The sequence below is a fragment of the Xenopus laevis genome, chromosome 5S, assembly GCF_017654675.1.
Source record: "Xenopus laevis strain J_2021 chromosome 5S, Xenopus_laevis_v10.1, whole genome shotgun sequence".
Classification (NCBI taxonomy): Eukaryota; Metazoa; Chordata; class Amphibia; order Anura; family Pipidae; genus Xenopus; species Xenopus laevis.
The window spans coordinates 25,165,621-25,187,485 of NC_054380.1; the positions used below are offsets into that span (position 1 = coordinate 25,165,621).

Consider the following 21,865-nt stretch of genomic DNA (forward strand, 5'->3'; position numbering starts at 1 on the left):
CATGCTTTATAGTGGAGGGGTTTTAAGAGAGAAATGCTGGTGTAACCGCCAAAATATTGGCTTTGCATTAAGTTCATCTTTTTGAAATGTAAGGAGGAACAGAGTCTTAGGGCAATGGCAAACATTATGGATTGTCCACTTTCCTCTGCCTGTGTTTTGTATAAAGGCAAAAGAAAGAAGATCTACCTCTCAGCTCCCACACTCACCCAAGCTCTGAATTCCCTTACTAACTCCCTAAAGACAAGGACACTCAGCTCATTGTCTGCTTTCCTCTGCCTTCGTTTGAACGTAGACTGAGGAAAGTGGATCCAAATTCATGCGTTCACCTCTTCCATTGTCAGGCCCGATGTCAGCCTGTGTGAAGCTACACAGATATACGTGCATTAAATGCACTCTCGTGTCGATATACTCTATGTAGCTTCACACAGGAACAGGACATTTTATAACATACAAGTTCACTTAAAGGAACATTTTAGTGGAAAAAATAAACACTGGGCAAATAGATAGTATGTGAAAAGTTAGCCAAAAATGTAATCTAAAGTCTGGATCATGTAGATTAGATTCAAATCCAAACCGTTATGACCCATATGGTTATTATGTTAGACATCCAGTCACTCCAGCCTTTATACATTACATTTTTGGCTAACTACCTATATTAGAAATATGTTTTATTTTGCACAGCCTATCTATGTACCCAGGTTTTAGTTTTACACTGAACAATTCCTTTAAAGGTGAATTCCCCCTTTAAATTATCTGCTTTTCCATACCCCTAAAGCAATATCTTACACAGGATTATACCAGTGCCCACTCTTTCTAGATAAACTCATTGTGAATATTCTTTGTGCAGGGATGTGTCCTCAGTAGAATTGCTGATGAATAATCACCAGGGCATAAAAGCGGAGATTGATGCCCGGAATGACAGCTTTACTACATGTATTGAGCTTGGCAAGTCCCTCTTGGCAAGAAAGCATTATGCATCAGAAGAGGTAAGATACATGGAATATAACACTCTGCTGCAATGCAGATCTATGTATACTGTTCCAAAGCCAAACCCCCTTGGTCACAAGTAGGACTTGGCTCATCCTTTCATATGTTTCTTATTGCATTATAAACGCTGGCATGAGAACAATACAATAACCCCATAATCGTATTTGAAGCCCTGTGCACAAGGAAAAAGTCTAAAAATATCTTCTACACTCATGTGCATCAACATGCCAACAAACCCTTTCCTCTATATTGCACTGTTATAGACATTGTTCATGTAGAACACCAAAGGTGGCCATTAATGTAATCATTATAATCTTTCCTGCAACCATTGCCCACAGGAAAGATCGTTCATTTCAGTACAGACACGCTGAATTGTCCGATAAACAGGTAGAAACAATAGAATTTCTCTTTCGTCGGAGGGAGACACAGGACCTATGGGGTTAAAGGGCTCCTCCCACCAGGAGGTAGGAATGTCAGAATTTTGACTCCTTCCTCTCTCCTTTACCACTTGCATGTTGTCTGACAGGCTCAGTTTTTTCAGTGTCCTCATCACAGGAGGTTCAGGACTGGCCTCTAGAGAGGCCCTACGCATGGACTTAAATTCAGTCAGTGAATAGCACTGGCAACAGCGATAATACTTGAGTCAGCAGCTTGTCTGTACTCACTGTGTAAACCTTAAGACTTCGGGTAAGTCTACACAAGCAGAGGCTGAGCTGTTTCCCTGTAACAATCATTGTCAGGCCTACAGTGCATTCCTCAACTGGCTATGTCAATTGATAAGATGCTTGGAAAATTGGCAGAAACTTCAGCTCCACCAGCCAAACGCAAGAGGGCTCTAGTAGAAGAAATACGGCCCTTAGGGTCCTTGCATCTAGCCCATCCTTATCTGAGGATGAATGAGTGAGGGGAAAGTTTTTTCATCCCAATCTGATTCAGAGGGGGAGGACAGTTCTTCTGATTCCTCCTGCAACATAGATCACCTCATAAGAGCAGTTTTAGAGGTACTCCACATTGAGGAGCCAGACTCTGGCCCAGGGAAAGCCAAGAGCCTCTTTAAGAAAAGTCACACGACTTCTGCCATTTTTCCAGCTCACAAGCAATTGCAAGCTATAGTCCAAGATGAAAGGCAGGCACCAGAGAAAAGGTTTCAGGTCACTAAACGTTTCACTAAGCAATATCCTTTTCCCAAAGAGTTTATTGAGAAATGGAGCATACCCCCTGTGGTAGACACCCCGGTATCTAGACTTTCTAAAGCTACTACTCTGCCGGTACCAGATTCTTCAGCATTCAAGCATCCGACAGATAACTAGAGGGGTTCCTCAAGGCAAAATTCTCTGCTTCAGGGTCAGCTCTCCTACCAATTCTAGCAGCAGCTTGGGTTAGCCGTGCCATAGAGGCCTGGTCCACGGCTCTTCTACAACAAACACAAGACGGCCCGGCGGCCAATCAATTTTCCCACCTAATATCTTACATTTCAGAGGCGAATGCCTTCGTAGGTGAAGCTATACTAAATGCAGCTAGACTGACGGCAAGATCCTCTGCACTTTCTATAGCAGCTCGCAGGTCACTCTGGCTAAAGTTATGGTCTGCAGACCTTAGCTCCGAGAAGTCCCTCATAACGATCCCCTTCAAGGGTTCCAAACTATTCGGAGAGGAGCTTGACAAAATTATTTCTCAGGCCACAGGAGGGAAGAGCACCTGCCACAGAACAAGCCTAAACCAACCTTCACTGCTAGAAAGGGTAACTCCTTTCCTACCTCCAGTTTTCGCAACTACAAGAGTAGATCGCCATCCCGATCTTCCAAAACCTTCAGACAGAGGTTTCCCAACAAGAGCAAGTCTTCCTGGCAAACCCGAAAATCTCATCCAAAGCCTTCTGGAGATAAGACCACTTCCTCCTGACTACTGCACAGGGACGGTGAATACCTACAATTTGGCGGCATACTTCTGTTTTTCGCACAAACCTGGGCACGCCACACTGCCGACACCTGGATCCTAGAGACCATCTCATCAGGGTACCGGCTAGAATTCACAAGCCTACCACCATGCCACTTTTTCATGTCAAGGCTTCACTTGCAACAAGACAAAAAGACAGCCTTCTTATCAATTGTCCAGTCTCTGGAGGACTCAGGAGTCATAGTTCCAGTTCCTCCATCTCAACGGTTTCACGGGTTCTACTCAAACCTCTTCAAAGTACCCAAGAAGGAGGGATTGCTTCAACCAATATTGGATCTCAAGCGGCTGAACAAGTGGATTGTCTTATCAGCGTTTCAATATGGAATCCCGACGTTTGGTCATCCGAGCCATGGAACCAGGAGACTACCTAGTCTCACTGGACATCAGAGATGCGTATCTCCATGTTCCCATAGACCCTCAACATCATCAGTTCCTGAGGTTCGCATTTTAAAATAGGCACTTCCAGTTCGTGGCTCTACCCTTCAGCCTGTCCTCGGCGCCACGTATCTTTTCCAAGATCATGTCTGTCATGGCTGCCCTTCTCCGTGTTCATGGAGTATCTATCACTCCATACTTAGACAATCTGCTTATCAAAGCCTGATCACAAGACTTGGCCAACTATCATCTCCAGATAATCATCCAACTGCTACATGAATTCAGATGGACAATAAACTTCAAGAAGTCTTGCCTAAGGCCCAGTCAACAGATGGCTTTTCTGGGTCTTCACTTCAACACTCTTCAACAAAGAGTGGTGTTACCACAGGAAAAACAGACCAAGCTACGAACTGCAATACGACGTCTTCAGTCGATACCCAAACCGACGGTACAACTTTGCATGAGAGTGCTGGGCCTTATGGTGTCCTCCATCGAGGCCCAGTTTCACCTCCGGCAGCTGCAAGCAGCAATACTCAAGTGCTGGCGTCGGATATCTCTCCACCAGCGAATTACTCTCCCTCCACACTAAGAGATCACTCACCTTGTGGCTGCAACCCCATCGAGTGTCCAAGGGTCGGGTGTTTGCCGAACCAGAATGGAAGATTGTGACGACAGATGCCAGCCTATATGGCTGGGGGGCAACATTCCAAGGAATAAATCAGTGCAAGGAACATGGACGGCAGAAGAAGCACTACACCCGATCAACCTATTAGAAATCAGAGCAATTCGACTAGCCCTTCACAGGTGGGCATACAGACAGACAATGCCACCGCCATGGCCTATATCAATCGGCAGGGAGAAAGAAGAAGCAAGGCCGCAAACAGAGAGGTAACACCCATTCTAGCCTGGGCAGAAGACAATGTTCCACATCTGTCTGCGATTCACATCCCGGGGGTGTTAAACGTGTAGGCGGACTTCCTAAGCAGACACTGAGTAGATCCCCGAGGATCGGAACTCCGCCACTGAGCCTTTCAACTGCTGGTAGACAAGTGGGGAAAACCTCAAGTCGACTTGATGACCACCAGGCAAAATCACAAGGTTGCCAGTTTCTTCTCATGATGCCGAGACCCACTAGCAGCGGGAATAGACGCCATGACAATGCCATGGCAATTCCAACTGGCATACTTCTTCCCTCCTCTTCCCATGCTTCCTTGAATACTCAAGAAAATTCGCAGAGAAGGCTGCAAGGTCATAGTAATCGCATGGTGTTCAGAGCACGACATTGATTTCAGAGACTATAACATTCCAGCAGTCCTCAACTTTCTACAGTCCAGTCTAGCCAAGGGACTCCAGCTAGGATCCCTAAAGTCCCAAGTATCGACACTCTCCATTCTTTTCCAACAAAGACTTGCTCTACAGGATGTGTCTACAGGGGGTTTCCCAACTGACACCCCCCTTCCGACAACCAGTTCCTCCCTGGGACTTGAACTTAGTGCTCAATGCACTTCTAGAAGCCCCATTTGAGCCAATAGACTCAGTGGATCTTCCGGCACTCACGTGGAAGACGATTTTCCTGGTAGCAATTTCCTCCAATCGAAGCATATCCGAAATTGGGACACTGTCATGCTCGCCACCTCTCCTCATCTTCCAGGAAGACAGGGCCATCCTCCGCACTGTTCCTGGATTTCTTCCTAAGGTGGTCTCCTCATTCCACATCAATTCTGCAATCATTCTTCCATCATTCTGCAATCATCCACAGAATGAAAAGGAGGCCAAATTGCATAAACTTGACATAGTTCGAGCGCTAAGGACCTATGTTACTCACACAAAACCCTTCAGGAAGACGGACACATTGTTCGTCATCCCCTCAGATCCTCGAAAGGGAATGGCAGCAACCAAAACCACGTTGGCCCGCTGGGTCAAAGAAGCAATTAGGCAGTCCTACCTGGCGCAAAAGAGGACGCCTCCCATTCGGCTACGTGCCCAATCTACCAGAGCATTGGGAGCCTCCTTGGCTCACCGCCACATGGCATCTGCTGATCAGGTCTGCAAGGCGTCCACCTGGGGTTCCTTACATACCTTCACAAAATTTTACCAATTCAATACTTACCTTTCCGCGGAGGCGGCAGTAGGCTGAAAAATCCTCCAAGCGGTAGTTTCCAAATTAGTTCCTCCCTCCCTTGGTTTGGGGCATCTTTGTTATGTCCCCATGGTTCCTGTGTCCCCATCCGATGTAAGAGAAAGGAAGAGTTATGTACTCCTTTTCTCTCTAGTCGGAAGGGGGACACAGGACTTCCCTCCCGGAACTCCATTCTGTTCACAGTTCAGCCATTCTTGTGGAATTATGTTTTTAGTTCACCGTTTCTTGAATTCTTTGTAAGCAACTGAGCCTGTCAGGCAACATGCAAGGGGTAAAGGAGAGAGGGAGGTGTCACAATTCTGACATCACTGCAGTGTCCTACCTCCTGGTGGGAGGAGCCCTTTACCCCCATAGTTCCTGTGTCCCCCTTCCGACTAGAGAGAAAAGGATTTAACGGTGAGTACATAAATCTTCCTTATACCTGTGTCTGGCAATTCAGCTGTAAACCCTGGCTGGTGTTTTGATAAATTCAATGTTTTCCAGCCTGGTTGATCAACAAGCTGACTGATATACAAGTCTTTTGCTGATATCGGTCGACTCCACCATACACGCACCTAAAATATGAATAAGGATAATTATACTTGGCTCTGTTGCTCTCTCTCATCTATACATTTGTATTTTCTGGATATTTTAGTTGCCATGAGTATAGATTTAGATTAACATTGAGTCATTTGTAGTTAAAGGGATACTGTCATTGGAAAACATATTTTTTTAAAAATGTATCAGTTAATAGTGCTGCTCCAGCAGACTTCTCCACAAACTGATTGATTTTGAATTCTGACATTTTGCCACGCATATTTTCTTTCCCAGGTTCCCCCAGTCATGTAACTTGTGTTCTGATAAACTTCAGTCACTCTTTACTGCTGTACTGCAAGTTGGAGTGATATCACCCCCTCCCTTCCCTCCCAGCAGCTGATCAGCAGAACAATGGGAAGGTAACCAGATAACAGCTTTTAATAGTAAAAATCCATGTCCCACTGCTACTACTTCAGTTACATTGAGTCAGAGAAATAATAGCCTGTCAGAAAGCAGTTCCATAGTGCAGCACTGGCTCTTTTCTGAAAGCACATGACCAAGCAAAATGACCTGAGATGCACCTACACACCAATATTACAACTAAAAAATACACTTGTTGGGTTAGGAATGACATTTTATATGGTAGAGTGAATTATTTGCAGTGTAAACATGACGGAATCCCTTTAAATTGCCTTTTATGGAGATCTTTATTTTTGGGTTACCCCCTATTCCAGATTAAGGAGAAACTGCTGCAGCTGACTGAGAAGAGAAAAGAGATGATTGACAAGTGGGAAGACCGATGGGAATGGCTGCGACTCAGTAAGTGGATGTGGGAGACTGACACTGTGCAAGGGATATATGCTTTGAACATTTTGTTCCACATCAGCCCTTGGATAATGGGAATTCACAAATGGAATCTGCACCAATCTCACTATATGGAAAATAAATAAGTAACGAGTACAGGGCTTTAATAAGGAAGTATTGACTTTTATTGGGAGCACAGTTGGTGATTTGCCCGTATACTACAGGCCCTTTCCTTACCTAAACAGTAGCTTTGGGGTATTTTAAGGCATTTGGAAGGTAGGGACCTAAACCGAAAAAGCAGGTGTTAGGAAGCTAACTGTTCGGGTTTCTGTGGAAGAGTTCCTAAACCTAAACTGGATTCTTCCTTCGAATGCCTCATCTTCCTGCCGATTTGGCTTATTTCCCCAGCAAAAAAAAAATAATAATAATATAAAGCTTGACAGGTTTTAGGTACTGAGCATTTTATTTTTTTTATTTTTTTATAAAACAACCTGCCAAGGTATAGCACAAAGGCTTGTGCATTCTCAAATCAGGCCCTAAATTTATTTGTGCACTGATCGTCTGTGTGACTAAAAGAGTGTTTGCTAACACTGAGCAGATTTACCTTAATGCAGAAAACCAATACAAACAATGCCATTTTTGCTTTCATCTTACCTTTAGTATATTGAGCAAAACTATTCGCTTACCATGGCATACTGTACTCGGGCACATCACCCAATTAGATTGATCCCCAATAAGTTGTTTGTTTCCAACTTTAGAAATGGGAAATATTATTTAAAGGTTTAAAATAAACTTCTTCTGCACATCCATATCAGCAATGTTTAATAAATACAAAAAATTGGGGATTTATGTAAGAAAATACACAAAATCATTATGTCGAGTAACAGCTTCCCTCTCCTCGTGTCCCCCCGTCTTGCTTCCGCCAGTTCTGGAGGTGCACCAGTTTTCCAGAGATGCCAGCGTTGCGGAGGCCTGGCTGTTGGGACAAGAGCCATACCTGTCAAGTCGGGAAATAGGCCAGAGTGTCGATGAAGTGGAAAAACTAATTAAGAGGCATGAAGCGTTTGAGAAATCGGCAGCTACTTGGGATGAAAGGTTTTCTGCTCTGGAAAGGCTTACTACGGTATTTACACTATACGTTTCTTTCATGTCCACTAATTCCTCTTGCTGCAGCTTCACTGCTAATGACCTGGAGACTGCAGTAATGATGGAACAAACAGGCCAAGGGGTTTTATGTTGGTTTCTCACTCAACATTAATCCCATTACAGTCAAATGGATGATGAATGAAGCTGACAGTTATGTCCTATTCCACTTTTTTTCCATGACCAATTAAATATAAACCCAACAAAGTCTACAAGGAAGCCATTCAGGAGCACATCTTTTAGGAACTCTCTCACCATTATTCAGCTAGAGACTAGGTATAGCAGCAGCATTTCAGGTAGACAGTTACCAATGCATGTTGCTGGGGGGGACAGTGAAATGCTAGTTGAGTGAGCCATGCTCGAATGTAAAAACTCTAAAACTTGAATTTAAGCCAGGAATTTCAAAATGGGCAGTTACTGTGACGCCACTGTGAGCAACATCAAATGGAGTGGAGAGCAACGTTGGTTGGGGATCACTGTGTTAGAGAGTTCATTGTTGACCTAGAAGAGTGAGCAGTCAACTAATGCAAGGTCTGAGTAGCAACCTTGTCACTGGAGCTCCCTCAGGCAGGCCCCCATTAGCTCACACGCCCAATACACTACACACCATACACCACGTACCACAATAAGTTCGTAATAAAATGATTCCTGTCAGTGGGGCTTCCGTTGTGATAAATATTAAATCATGTTATGTGCATGAAACGTCCAATCACGTGGGCAACACTTTTCTTCAGATGTTAAAGAATAGTACAAAGATACAGATATATATTTTTTCTACCTATCGTGCCCCCCTGTGGTTACCACAGCCTCACCCCATCAGTTGCCTGCCGTATTGTTGTTCCATTCAGAAATGCTGTCACCCCTCCTTGGCAGTTCTTGTGCCTGCCATAGGCTTTGGGTTTTCCACTTGAACTAATGAGCTGCTGAAGACCGTGGGCAATAGAGTTTTGAGCACAGCAGCCAAAACATGAAGTCTGCCATAGGACTAGAAACAAGTGTGCCTAGAACTACAGATTCTATGTCCAACTGTGCTTAAAGGACATGTAAAGCCTACATTTTCCTACCATGTATATAAGTTGGGCATATCTTCCCCACCCAAGACACATCATTTGAATTGCTTTTTCTCCCTCCATTTGCCAGCGGCATCACATTTTCCTAAAACAAATAGCAGCTTTACCCGGCAGCCATTTTCCCTCTGACACATCATCAGTAACATTGACACCTGCAAACAGGACATGTGTGCTGTAAAGTTCATGCAATGCAGAATGGAGGTTTACACAGGCACAACATATTTGATAAAAAGTACTGCTGGGGTTGAGCACTGTAATAGTTACTCTGAGCTCAGAAGAGGTGGTTAGGAGAACAAAATAGGATCAGACAGCTAGAGTTTCTATGGCAACCAGCAATGCTGTCTCTTCAATGGCTGTTAGACTGTGGGGGGTTAAGTAATCTGAGCTGAGAAGAACTGAGCATGCTCATAAGTCAACAGCCAAAGCAAATTCCTGAAGGAGGGGGGATGAGGGGATTATTGGAGGAGAAAGATTTGGAAGTGATTAGGGGGATGCTGCAGCCTTACTGTTAACGTTTAACGACCAGAGTGCCAGTTATCTAAAGATTTCAAAGAGGCTGTTCACTAATTAGATTTTTGTGGAGGGGTTTACATGTCCTTTAATGCCTGTATTAAACAGAGTTCTAGAGAATACCTTAAAGGAAAGGCATTTTTTCTTGGGGGTGCCAAAAGTTAGGCACCCCAAGTGATTGTATATACTTACCTATATACTTACCTAAAACCCCGGGCTGGTGCTCCTATCAACAGAAAACTGCACCGGCCCAAAGTTATTCCAGCGAGCACCACAAGGTGATCCTCTTCCTGCTTCTTCTGCCTTCAAATGTCCAGAGGCAGACACATGCGCAGTAGCATGAAATACAGCCTTTTTCCGTTAAAGTTCGGCTTTTCGCTCTACTGTGCATGCGCACCCGCCAGAAGAAATAAGAAGCCGGAAGACGATCGATCCGTGGTTTTCGTTGGAATAACCCCGGTGCAGTTTTCTGCTGATCACCAGCCCGGGTGTCAGGTAAGTAAATACAATCACTTGGGGGTGCCTAACTTTTTCCAACCCCAAGTATAACATGCCTTTCCTTCTCCTTTAAGGCAAAGGCACACAGAGGCTTCATGGAGAACTGTATACTGTTGATCAGCAATTGTTGTGTTCACTTCATCATCTACACAGAAGTTATTTCAGCCTTATTTTCCATACAGACCTTCACTGAAACCTCCCTGAATATGTGCCTAATCCCTCATTCTGTGTCTTTTAGATGGAACTGTTGGAAGTACGGCGGTTGCAAGAGGAAGAGGAGAGGAAAAGGAAGCCTCCGACTCCCGAGCTAAGTCCAAAGCTTTCAGAAGATGGATCCCCACAGCAATGGTAAGTGACCGGCTGCTTGTGCTATAGACATCTCTCATGTTAACACTCTCGATTCTGAAGTGCCCTTGTCTCTTTCCAGGGATGGAACAAAAGATGGAGAACAAATATCTCAGAACGGATTGCCTTCTGACCAGGAGTCGCCACGGGTTAGTTACCGATCACAAACCTACCAACACTACAAAAACTTTAATAGCCGAAGAACATCCAATGACCGGCAGTTGTCTGAACTGTAACCCCCAAACAATCCTGCAGATTTAGTAACATCACATTAGTCTTTGTTACTTTTGTTTTTATTTTTTCTTTTCAAAACATGCTGAGACCTGCTATCAATTATAATTAATATCTGTTTCCTATATATATTGGACTGCACTAAATGAACAGCAATGATTTATTTGTATTTGTACTGTTGATATCGCACCAGTAACCATGGACACTCCAAAGGTTTTTTTTCCCCCCCTTAATTTCTTCATTATGTAAAAGTTCAGTCAACTGATCAAAGACCTTTTAGTTTTGATGTGGAAAATTCAATTGAGAAAAGTTGTTACGCATACAGCTATATCCTATCATCTCCTAAGGTTTTTTTTTTTGATTGGAGGGCCTCTGGAGTGTCCATGATTATTGATGCATTTGATTGGCTAATGAATTGCACGCCTATGGTACTATCTTGATTCTAAAAATTCTAGTCTTGTTGTAAGAGCCTGGTTCGAGGAAACACACTATGTTTATAGCAATCAGTAGTTATTTAATGTCTCCGCTCACAGCTAATAAGGGCATTCATCTCAGAATAAAGGGCAATACTGTCAGGGCAGCTAAAGTATGGAAAGTCAAGGGTTACACATTTCCCAAGATTCTCAGTGTGCCTTAGCTTTATGCTCCTTGAATATATTGAGCTGCTTGGTCATTATATATGTCTTGGATATTTCACAGTACATTTCACAAGTGAACCAGGCAACTAAATATCAGTGTTTAGAAAAGGTGTATTTAATAGAATATAGTATTTATTGTATGTGTATTTATAAGCCATAAAATGTACTAGACAATCAGTGCACAGTTTTCTAAACCAAGACCCCACTGAGACAAAGAAAGCCTGCAGAATGTTGTATATATAATAATATGAATGTATTACAGACTGTTTCAGCTAGAGTCAGTGTAAGAATATAGTATCTGAGGAGGAGCCATTTACAGAGGGCGATTCATGCTTATAGGTCAAAGTAGTATATTGTATGGGGTAGACTATAGTCGGGACTGAGAGCTTTGCAAGGCACATATTGTGATGGAGTAAAGGGTCTCTGCTGTAGAATCAGGATTCAGCGACTTGGGAGTGGGTGAACTTTTACTTGTGTTGCCCTTCATTTTGCAAGACTCTTACTTGTGAAAGGAAGATCTACAGGCATTTTCCTGAAAATGGGTAGAAAAGGGAGACATTGTTGTGGCACCTAATTCATTCTGTATTTTTTGTGTTCAGCCAAGTACTGTAGTCACTATAGGGGGGAGCAGGCAGCTGTAGCTATTACTAGATATATCTAGAGCCACAATGTATTCCATAGCGCTGGACTGTAGAAGGGTTCACACATTGAACACACAAGACTATGAAGATTTTCATTCATCCAGGTCATGGTATATCTAATCAAAGTAATTATAAAACAACTCAGCAAGTCCAGTCAGCAAATAAAATTTCTCGGCAAGTCCAGTTGTTTACTTAGATTAGGTATTGAACACACACATTACATACAAATATTGACATGCATAGGATGGTCCTGCTTCTCTCCAAACTTGTCACTCCTGTGCCCTACTCTCATACCACGCTTACAGACAACATTATGTTACAGTAGAGCACAGCAAGCAACTTGCTCTACATCTGTCCAAACTCAGCCAACATCTGTCCAAACTCAACCAACATCTGTCCAATCTAGCCTGCACTCATCTCCCGTGCAATCACCACTTAGTTCAGACACATCTGCATTGACTGCCATCTTTATTTCCAAACTCAACCAGCATCTGTCCAAACGCAACCAACATCTGTCCAAACTCAACCAACATCTGTCCAAACTCAACCAACATCTGTCCAAACTCAGCCAACATCTGTCCAAACTCAACCAACATCTGTCCAAACGCAACCATCTGTCCAAACGCAACCAACATCTGTCCAATCTAGCCTGCACTCGGCTCCCGTGCAATCACCACTTAGTTCAGGCACATCTGCATTGACTGCCATCTTTATTTCCAAACTCAACCAACATCTGTCCAAACTCAACCAACATCTGTCCAAACTCAATCTGGCCTGCAATCACCTCTCAGTTCAGACACGTCTGCATTGACAGACATCTTTATTTCCAGTAGAAACACACCCTAAATGCCACATGTCCCCTTACACACAAGTTTATGATTGTTACAAGGGCTTCTTTAATGTAAAGCAACTATTTTCAGGTTAGTTAAAGGGAAATCGGACATTAATAAGGGATTTTATACAGTTCATGTGACGTAACTAGAGATCTATTGGTATCAATGAGAGAAGCTTTATTGTTATTGTCAGTACAGCACATCCCTACATTCCTATTCCTTTATGGTCCGGCTCACTAATTTATATTAATGTTCTTTTTACCATTCATTTTTCAGTCCATTTCACCATCATGTCTGTTTTGTTTTTTTTTTCTTTTGTCAGGAAAACATTTAGCTTCTCATTTTATTTTGTTTTTCTTGAATAATTTGAGTCTCAGTGCCATTTGTAAGAAACAAATTGGAAGTTCCCCGTATGTGGTATAGGCCCAAATGTATGTTATTGATCAATATTTTGCAGCGGTGCTGGCGGCTTCAGTGCAGACTTGGGAAATGTCATTTACCAAGGAGTCCGTTTAAGGCTCCGGAACCGTAAAATGAATAAATGGTTCAGAGACTCAAATGAAGTGATGAAATGTAAAATGTCCTTATGCAGTCACATATATTGCAATGCCAGCGTATATTTATATTTATATTTGTCACTAACCCTCATAGCAAGTCAGTGAGCAACTAACGAGTGTGTCAGAGCCCGTTGCACTAGTGTTTGTTTGCATGCACCGAGCATGTTCCCATTAAAGTTTCTTTTGCTTGTATGTTTCTAAACCATGTAGCACATTTGTGTTTTTGTTCCATATGTATTGCACCCGCGTTCACTCATTTGTGCCTATATATGTACCCAAGGTTAGTGCTATACAACACCAGCCCGTTACATAGAGGAACATTTTCAGTGTAGGATTGTGGGAAACTCCCCATCATTCTGTAAGAAGTGATTACACTCTGCTTTTATATGTTCCTAGCCAATTAAAGAGAACGTTTATCTCATGGCTGGGGGCTGTTCTGTGATTGGTCAATAAGGAATTAACTGTCAGCAAAAACTGAAAAACAGTTCAAAAACCTTACCCTTAACCAAAAAAAACCCTCCCCTACGTAGACCCCCTGCCTCCAGCCTAGCTGCTACCCCGTAGGGAAATGCCCCGAACTTTTTACTTACCCCTCGGTGCAGATTCAGGGATCGCAGTTCGCGGCAGCCATCTTCCGAGTTTTCGGTAATCTGAAACTGAGACCGGCAAAGTGGAGCATGTGCAGTTGGAGCAGTTTCCAGGTTTGCAAAAACTGTGCAATGCGCCAATATAGACGGAAATTGACGAAGTGCCGGAAGAAGACACGAAAGATGGCTGCCATGAACTGCGATCCCTGAATCTGCACCGAGGGGTAAGTAAAAAGTTATGGGCATTTCCCCCCGGGGTAGCAGCTAGGCTGGAGGGAGGTGGTCTACGTAGGGTAGGGGGGTAGGGTTTTTTTAGTTAAGGGTTGAATTCTCCTTTAAGCAATTCCTAAAAATGCCAGAGAGAGACCTGCAGCTTTATCCTGTGTGCTCTGTTCTTTAGGCTGCCGCACTCTAATGCCAAGTTTTTCCCAGTTATATGGCCCCAATATTTATACAGGTATGGGACCTGTTATCCAGAATGCTCGGGACCTGGGGTTTTCCAGATAACGGATATTTCCGTAATTTGGATCTTCATACTTCATCTTTAGAAACCGGTAGTAATATCCCAGCTTATTATCTGGGAACATACAGTACTTCTATCTTATAAATACTTCCGGCCATGGCACCCTGGGCATCAATACTTGCTGTTACTATCGTTCTGCTATAGGGCAACTCCCGCTTGTGAATAAATGTACAGAAGATTAATATTCTACAGTAAAGATTTCCAAAAATACTTTAGTCTTAACTGGCAGATTAAATTAAATAGGCAGACAGATTGATCGATAGTTCTATAGATATATGTATTGCTCAGAGGGCTTTAGTGGGAAGGGGAAAACATTTTTTACTTCCTTGTTTTGTGACAAAAAGTCATGTGATTTCCCTCCCCGGCCCTAATTTGCATATGCAAAGGATATGCAGAAGGATTCGGCCGAATCCCGAACCGAATCTTGGATTCCTACTCAGAATATCCCTCTCTATATAATACTAACAGTTAACTCAATGGTGAACAACCCGTTTAAGCAATGTAGCATCCTTACATATGTCGGCCAGTTTACAAACAGACAAATATTCAGCGCAATGTACAATAAATAGCACTGAGCTTCCGTAACTCGCTTATTCCACGCTCCGGCCTGCTGCGGCGATACTAAAAGACAACGTAACATTACAGTAGATTGTGTCTAAAGCCAAAAGCTCAGGCCTTCAGACTATATGACATTTCAATGGCTCTCGAAGACGTCTCCAGCTTGACCAATCCCCTGCTGGAAACTGGGCACCCTAAGCCAGTGTCGGTCAGAGGGCGGAGCAATCAACACCATCCACAAAGCTGTCACAGGGCGTGGCCTTTATTCGGGGGTAAATAGCTGTGTGCTGTGACTCTGCTGCCTCTTCCTTTAACAATAATTCCAATTCGCTTTTAATAAGTCTAAAAAAAAAAAATGGACAATTTATAAAATCTAAAAAATCTCTTGACTGTTCCCTGTCCCTTCCAACGCTAATCAGGGTGCTGGGAGTGATAATGTGCATGTGTCTCTTCATCTCTGCATGTTTTGTTCAGCAATGAAATCCCGTGTATTTGTGACAATTGGGAATATCCAAGCGGCCGAACATCTCGGCAACAATATGTAGCACTCGGGATCCTGTGGCTTAATATTCCCTTTATTTGAGGTGCAGTAATGTCGGCTCCCTGTTCCTCCCGTTTCTTAAGGGGTTACTAATCTATTCTTACAGCTAATTGGTGTCCCTCTAATTTGTGCGTTTACTGTCCTCGCATTCTTTTTTTGTGAGCTCTCTGCACTCAGCCATCTACATGACACTAACGGAGAAGTTTCTCCAACACGGGAGAGCATCTTGTAACATTCAGGGATATTTATCCTTATGATCATCTGCAATCGTTTATGTTGCCTGGTGGACGCAGTTCTCCTTTGCACCTCTGACTTCCTGTCTGACCCTTGTGTGTTAAAACCCAAGAGGAAGTGCAGAATGCAGAGGAACAATGCTTCCTCCAGGTGTAAACGTTGCATGCAAGAGACCAGGCCAGATTCAAATCCAACTTCTTTTCTTGGTTTATCTCATGTTACAGACTGAAGTCAATGGGATAATCTAGTTGTTTTTTTTATTGGATGTGGCCTTGTGTATTGTATACAATCTCTAGCCATAAAGGATATTTTGGCATTTATATATCTTTAGATGTTAGAAAATGCTTTCACCCATTTGAGAAACTTTATTTTGATGTTAGTGTCTTTTCCATTAGTTCTCTCTATTTTTATGTTTGATATTCGCATTATTCACGTTTCCCCGTCCTATCTGCAGATGGTGGAGAATGCGGACACCAATGAAATGGTTAACGGGTCCACAGAGCAGAGATCAAGCTCCAAAGAATCCAGTCCAATTCCTTCACCGACTGCCGATCGGAAATCCAAATCCGGCATGCAGCCGCAGACTGCCGCCACCCTCCCGGCTAAGACGCAGGAAATCCCTTCTGCGCAATTCGAAGGTTTCTTGCATCGCAAACATGAATGGGAGGGTCACAACAAGAAAGCTTCAAGCAGGTGAAATATTCATTGTCCTAATTGCTTTCATTTGTCTATTTCATTCCGTCTCCTACTGTCACTGTCTCACACTTTTTATCACTGTCTTATCACTGTCTCTCACTCTCTCCCACTGTCTATCATTGTCTCCCACTGTCTCTCATTGTCTCCCACTGTCTCTCATTGTCTCCCACTGTCTCTCATTGTCTCCTGCTGTCTCTCATTGTCTCCCGACTTCTCTCATTGTCTCCCGCTGTCTATCACTGTCTCCCGCTGTCTCTCACTGTCTCCCGCTGTTTCTCACTGTCTCCCGCTGTCTCTCACTGTCTCCCGCTGTCTCTCACTGTCTCCCGCTGTCTCTCACTGTCTCCCGCTGTCTCTCACTGTCTCCCGCTGTCTCTCACTGTCTCCCGCTGTCTCTCACTGTCTCCCGCTGTCTCTCACTGTCTCCCGCTGTCTCCCGCTGTCTCTCACTGTCTCCCGCTGTCTCTCACTGTCTCCCGCTGTCTCTCACTGTCTCCCGCTGTCTCTCACTGTCTCCCGCTGTCTATTACTGTCCTCCGCTGTCCTCCACGGTCTCCCGCTGTCCTCCACGGTCTCTCACTGTCTCCCGCTGTCTCTCACTGTCTCCCACTGTCTCCTGACTTGGAAACCCCACTCTAAAATGTGATAAAGAGTTTTAGGGGACAATGGAGAGCTCATGGAGTGTTTGGGCTGCTAAAAATAAGGTGGTCGAAGTCCCATTGCCATCCTTACACTCTCGTCTCTCTCTCAGATCTTGGCACAATGTGTACTGTGTGATCAACAACCAGGAAATATCATTTTATAAGGATTCCAAAAACGCTGCATCGGGTATTGCGTATCACAACGAGGTCTCTGTGAATGTGAAGGAAGCCGTCTGTGAAGTGGCAACTGACTACAAGAAGAAGAAACACGTATTCAAATTAAAGTAAGTGACAGTTGCAGCAGGAACTGAGAGATACCCAGACCATACCAAGGCAACAGCTTCTGACTAGACTTTTTATTCATTCTGCTGGGAATGGGAGCTGCCATATTTGTTCCTCTAATTTAACTTCAGCCATATCTATATATTAATGGCCACATCGCTTGTTTGATTTGTCGTACAATAAACTTAGTATCTTATGTATAGAGGGGCTGCTGTTTTACAATGACCGGTCAGTATAATGATAGAGCTGTGATACACAAGAACATTGGATAAAGCAGCAGCAGCAGCATGTACCTTAGACTTTCAGTTAAACACACGGGATACACTTCCCATTTCAGTGAATCCACATAGAATGTAAATTTGTATTGAGAGATGAGTAATTGTGAAATGTTTCTAATCCCCAGGCTTAACGATGGCAACGAGTATCTGTTCCAAGCCAAAGATGATGTGAGTATCACCTGCACACAAGGAGCCCATGTTTTCCTTTCTCACTGATAATCTGTATAAAGTTAGAAGTGTCCTGCTCCCCTAATACACTATCCAGACATTTACTCCCCAAATACTCACTGTACCCCATCCACTCCCTATACAAACATTCCATTTTCTAATTACTCCATGTGTAGAACAAACATCTTCCATTTACTCTCGGTGTAACATTTGTGTTTTGCTCAATTTTTCTTTTGAAAGAATGAATTTGACATTTGCTCCCAATTTAAATTTGTTTGATTTGCTCCCAAAACAAAGCTTCCATTTTCATGCTCAGGGCTGACATAAGGGGTTACAATTGTATCTGTTTAGGATGGGGCTCTGCTGAGAAAAGGCAGGAGTGTGTTTAGATCAGAATGGGGCGTGGCCTGAGCAGAATCCGCTATTTTGGATTCTGCCGAATTCTTGGTGAAAGATTTTGTTGAATTCCAAATCCGAATTTGCATATGCAAATTAGGGGCAGTAAAGAGTGGGGGAAAATCAGGAAAAGTCACGTGACTTCCCTACCCACCCCTAATTTTCATATTCGGATTTTGTTCGGCCAGGCGCAAGGATTCAATGAGTCCTGCTGAAAAAGGCCGAATCTTGGATTCGGTGCATCCCTAGTAAGATTGGACCTAATTAGGGGAGCCTTTAAACATAGTTCCTGCGCTACTCCGTTGAAGCCCCACCCACTCAGACAGGGACAGGGCCGGATTTACATAGTGGACACCCCTAGGCCCACTGCCGTTCGTCGCCCTTGTCCCCTCCCCTTTATTCGTGCAAATTTTCATCATCTGGACCGGAGCAATGGGGATTGGCGCATGGGAAAATTAAAAAATAATTGTATCTCCAGCGCATCCCCAGTGTTTTTGAACCAATGTGGGTGTGGATGAGCAGCATGCCGCCCCCTGAAATCCTGCTGCCCTAGACCTGGGCCTTGGTGGCCTTTCCAAAAATCAGGGGGGACAGGGGACTAATTATTTTTGATGGCGGCAGCTCTGATTTTATTAGTTTCAACCAAAGGTGAATATAGTGAGTCCAGCTAAAGGCGTCGGTTTTGCTGTGTTTGTTTATAATTTGGGATGCACCGAATCCAGGGTTCGGTTCGGGATTCTGCCTTTTTCAGCAGGATTCGGATTCACCAAATCCTTCTGCCTGGCCGAACCGAAACCAAATCCTAATTTGCATATGCAAATTAGGGGCGGAGAGGGAAATTGCATGGCTTTTTGTCACAAAACAAGGAAGTAAAAAATGTTTTCCCCTTCCCACCCCTAATTTGCATATGCAAATTAGGATTTGGTTCGGTATTTGGCCGAATATTTCACAAAGGATTCTGGGGGTTCAGCCAAATCCAAAATAGTGGATTCGCTGCATCCCTACTTCTAATCATTCCATTTCCCGGGTGCCAATACCAACCGGCTGCCGAATTGTAGGCAGGGCCGTATTTACCATTCATCACCCGTCCCCTTCTTTGTCACATGAGCAAATTTACATTGTTGGGTCCAGAGCACTGGGGATTGGGTCACAGGAAAGTTTAAAAAAAAAATTCATATCTCCTTTGGATCCCCAGAACTTATGAACCAATGTGGGTGTATTTTAGCAGCATGCCCGCCCCCCCCTAAAATTTCACCGCCTCAGGCCTGGGCCTTTGTTGCCTTTCCAACAATTAATTAAATACAGGTGGTTTTATTATGTTCTTCCTCTAACAGTTATTGTGGGGACTTCTTGTATCCGCAGGAGGACATGAACACGTGGATTCAGGCCATCACAAACGCAATGATGTCGGATAAAAGTGAGGTGTCGGTGAGCACCCAGAGCACCCCAGCATCCAGCCGCGCCCAGACCCTCCCGGCCAGCGTAACCGACAGCCCAGGGAAGCGGGAAAAAGATAAAGAAAAGGACAAAGAAAAGAGATTCAGCCTCTTTGGCAAAAAGAAGTGAACTGCAACCTCCCCAAAAATCAACCCCCCTCCCCACTCACTGCACTTCTATTACATTTTGAGTGAGACGTCAGCATGCAAGCTCAGAACCAATACGTTACTCTGTGCCTAATCTTCCCAACGGCATTCACTCCTATTATTTATACAAGGAACTCGCCAGGTTTGGGGGGCACTGGGCATCTCGCGGAGGAGAGGGAGAACCCCAGAATATGTCGTTGTTTTTTTTTCTTTTATTATGAAAGGGGAACTCCGGCTTCCAAACCAAAATTTGATAAAGAGACCCACATAACACAGAAACCCCTAATATATCCATCACAGTTAACTGTTTCTTCAAAAAGTATAAATAAATGCCATTTTCTATGCTGAAATGCAGCTGTTTAACAGTTCTTCTCTTTCTACATCATTTGAAATCCTGGCAGGGAAGGAGGGACTAAACACTGATGTTACAAATTGTAACAACTACTCCACAGTTTACAGACAGCATGCAGGAACTACATAACCCACAATGCATTGCACTGTGATGTTCTGTTCCTTATTGAAATCACATGTGCAGGGAATTGTGGGGTTTGGAGGATGCAGGCTGAGGACAGATGGCTGTTGATACAAAGTAACAGTAGTCAGCCAGCTCAAAGTAGTCAGACAGATCAGCAGAAGAGCAGGAGGCTGGGCTTAGGGAACTGTTCCAAACCATTAAAAATCATAAAAAGTCTGCATATTTTTCAATTGATGTATATTGCAAAGATGCTTGAAATTATGTTTACTTTTCAAAAAGCTTAAGTTATGTTTGTGGAGTTCCCCTTTAACAAAGTTGTTGTAGAATAAAACCTTGAAAATATTTAAACATTTCCTCAATTTTGTGAGGCTGTCTTGGAAACACCCCCATGCTTGGCCCAAGTATAAATATACAAGGCAGCGGCGCTTTAATGAGCAACGACGTGTAAAAAGCTTTTCCCATGAACCTTCACTTCTCACTCACCCAATGACCAATCTCCGCTCCTAGTCTTAAAGCGATAGCGTATTCTCTGTGCTGTAACAGGGCAGAAACCCTGATTGGGCGATCGGCACGCGTTACTAACGCATCACTTTCCTGCGTGACCCGTGAAAACTCTGAATGTTTCGCGAAGGTTTAACAAGTTTTAAATAAGAAATAAACAACTTTTTTTTGCTGAGATTCACTATATTGTACGTTTCTGATTTAATTCTAGTACAAACTATTACAAGGCTAGATGTATAATAAACTTTTTTTTTTCCCTTTAACGCCGTTGGGGCGCCAGAGAGATCCCCGCTATCTTTCCCGTACAATGCGCGTTTGCGAAAGTCTCTGGCGCCCCAAACGTTAACTCCTGGATGTTTAAATGTACAAGTGGAAATGGCGCATTTACTGGAAACAAAGTAACGTTACTGGATTACTCGCTTGTTCGCCGCAGCCGCAGCACCGTGTGTTGTTATTTTGCTACGACATTACTTTGCTCTTTGATACATCGTGTGCATCTGTCACTGTAACTATTGTCATGAGAATTGACATTTTACTGCACAATCAGATTTATTAGGAATGAATATACTCTCCATGACTGGGCCTGTAGTCAGTCCTACTGGAACTGGCTTTCAGTTGTGTGGAACTGTACCTCTAGACTTTACCCTCTCTGTTATATATATATATGCTATGTCATTAAATGCTTTTAAAAATTAACCAGTTCCTGGAAGGCTCCGTGTATTTATTGTTTGGCAGCCAAGCGTCTCACACATTCAGGCAGGTGACACACCCACTTGAGTGTTTTGAAGTTGAAGAGCACTCAATAAATAGTGAATAAAGTACCCCCTCTTGTAAAATATAAGGATATTATAAGTTACCGAGGAGTTTCATGACCATATAAAAACACAAGGCCGAAGGCCGAGTGTTTTTATACAGGTCATGGAACTCCAAGGTAACTTCTAATATCCTCATATTTTACAACTGGGGGAACTTTATTTATTATAATACACAAATTTCAGTGAGTCATGTGACAGAAATTACATCACTACTCACCATTTATAACTGATGACATCAGAACTCACCGTTTATAAGGATATAATTTACAAGATATTCATGGCTTTTGTGTATTATATATTTATAAATACATATATATAAATACATATATATATATATATATAT

The 21,865-nt window shown here is 43.3% G+C and overlaps 1 protein-coding gene across 3 annotated transcripts in view; it reads left to right on the top strand.

Moving 5' to 3' along the window:
- Nucleotides 1-19,943, top strand: part of sptbn1.S (spectrin, beta, non-erythrocytic 1 S homeolog) — a 121,631-nt gene extending 101,688 nt beyond the window's left edge. For all 3 annotated transcript variants that reach the window (XM_041564324.1, XM_041564325.1, XM_041564326.1), the window contains 9 exons: nucleotides 848-986; nucleotides 6,709-6,793; nucleotides 7,705-7,901; nucleotides 10,238-10,347; nucleotides 10,427-10,493; nucleotides 16,142-16,380; nucleotides 17,135-17,308; nucleotides 17,710-17,752; nucleotides 19,511-19,943. In XM_041564324.1, coding sequence (XP_041420258.1) covers nucleotides 848-986; nucleotides 6,709-6,793; nucleotides 7,705-7,901; nucleotides 10,238-10,347; nucleotides 10,427-10,493; nucleotides 16,142-16,380; nucleotides 17,135-17,308; nucleotides 17,710-17,752; nucleotides 19,511-19,714 — 1,258 coding nt within the window. In that variant the 3' untranslated portion in view covers nucleotides 19,715-19,943. The remainder of the gene's footprint in view (nucleotides 1-847; nucleotides 987-6,708; nucleotides 6,794-7,704; nucleotides 7,902-10,237; nucleotides 10,348-10,426; nucleotides 10,494-16,141; nucleotides 16,381-17,134; nucleotides 17,309-17,709; nucleotides 17,753-19,510) is intronic.
- The last annotated feature ends 1,922 nt before the right edge of the window (nucleotides 19,944-21,865 follow it).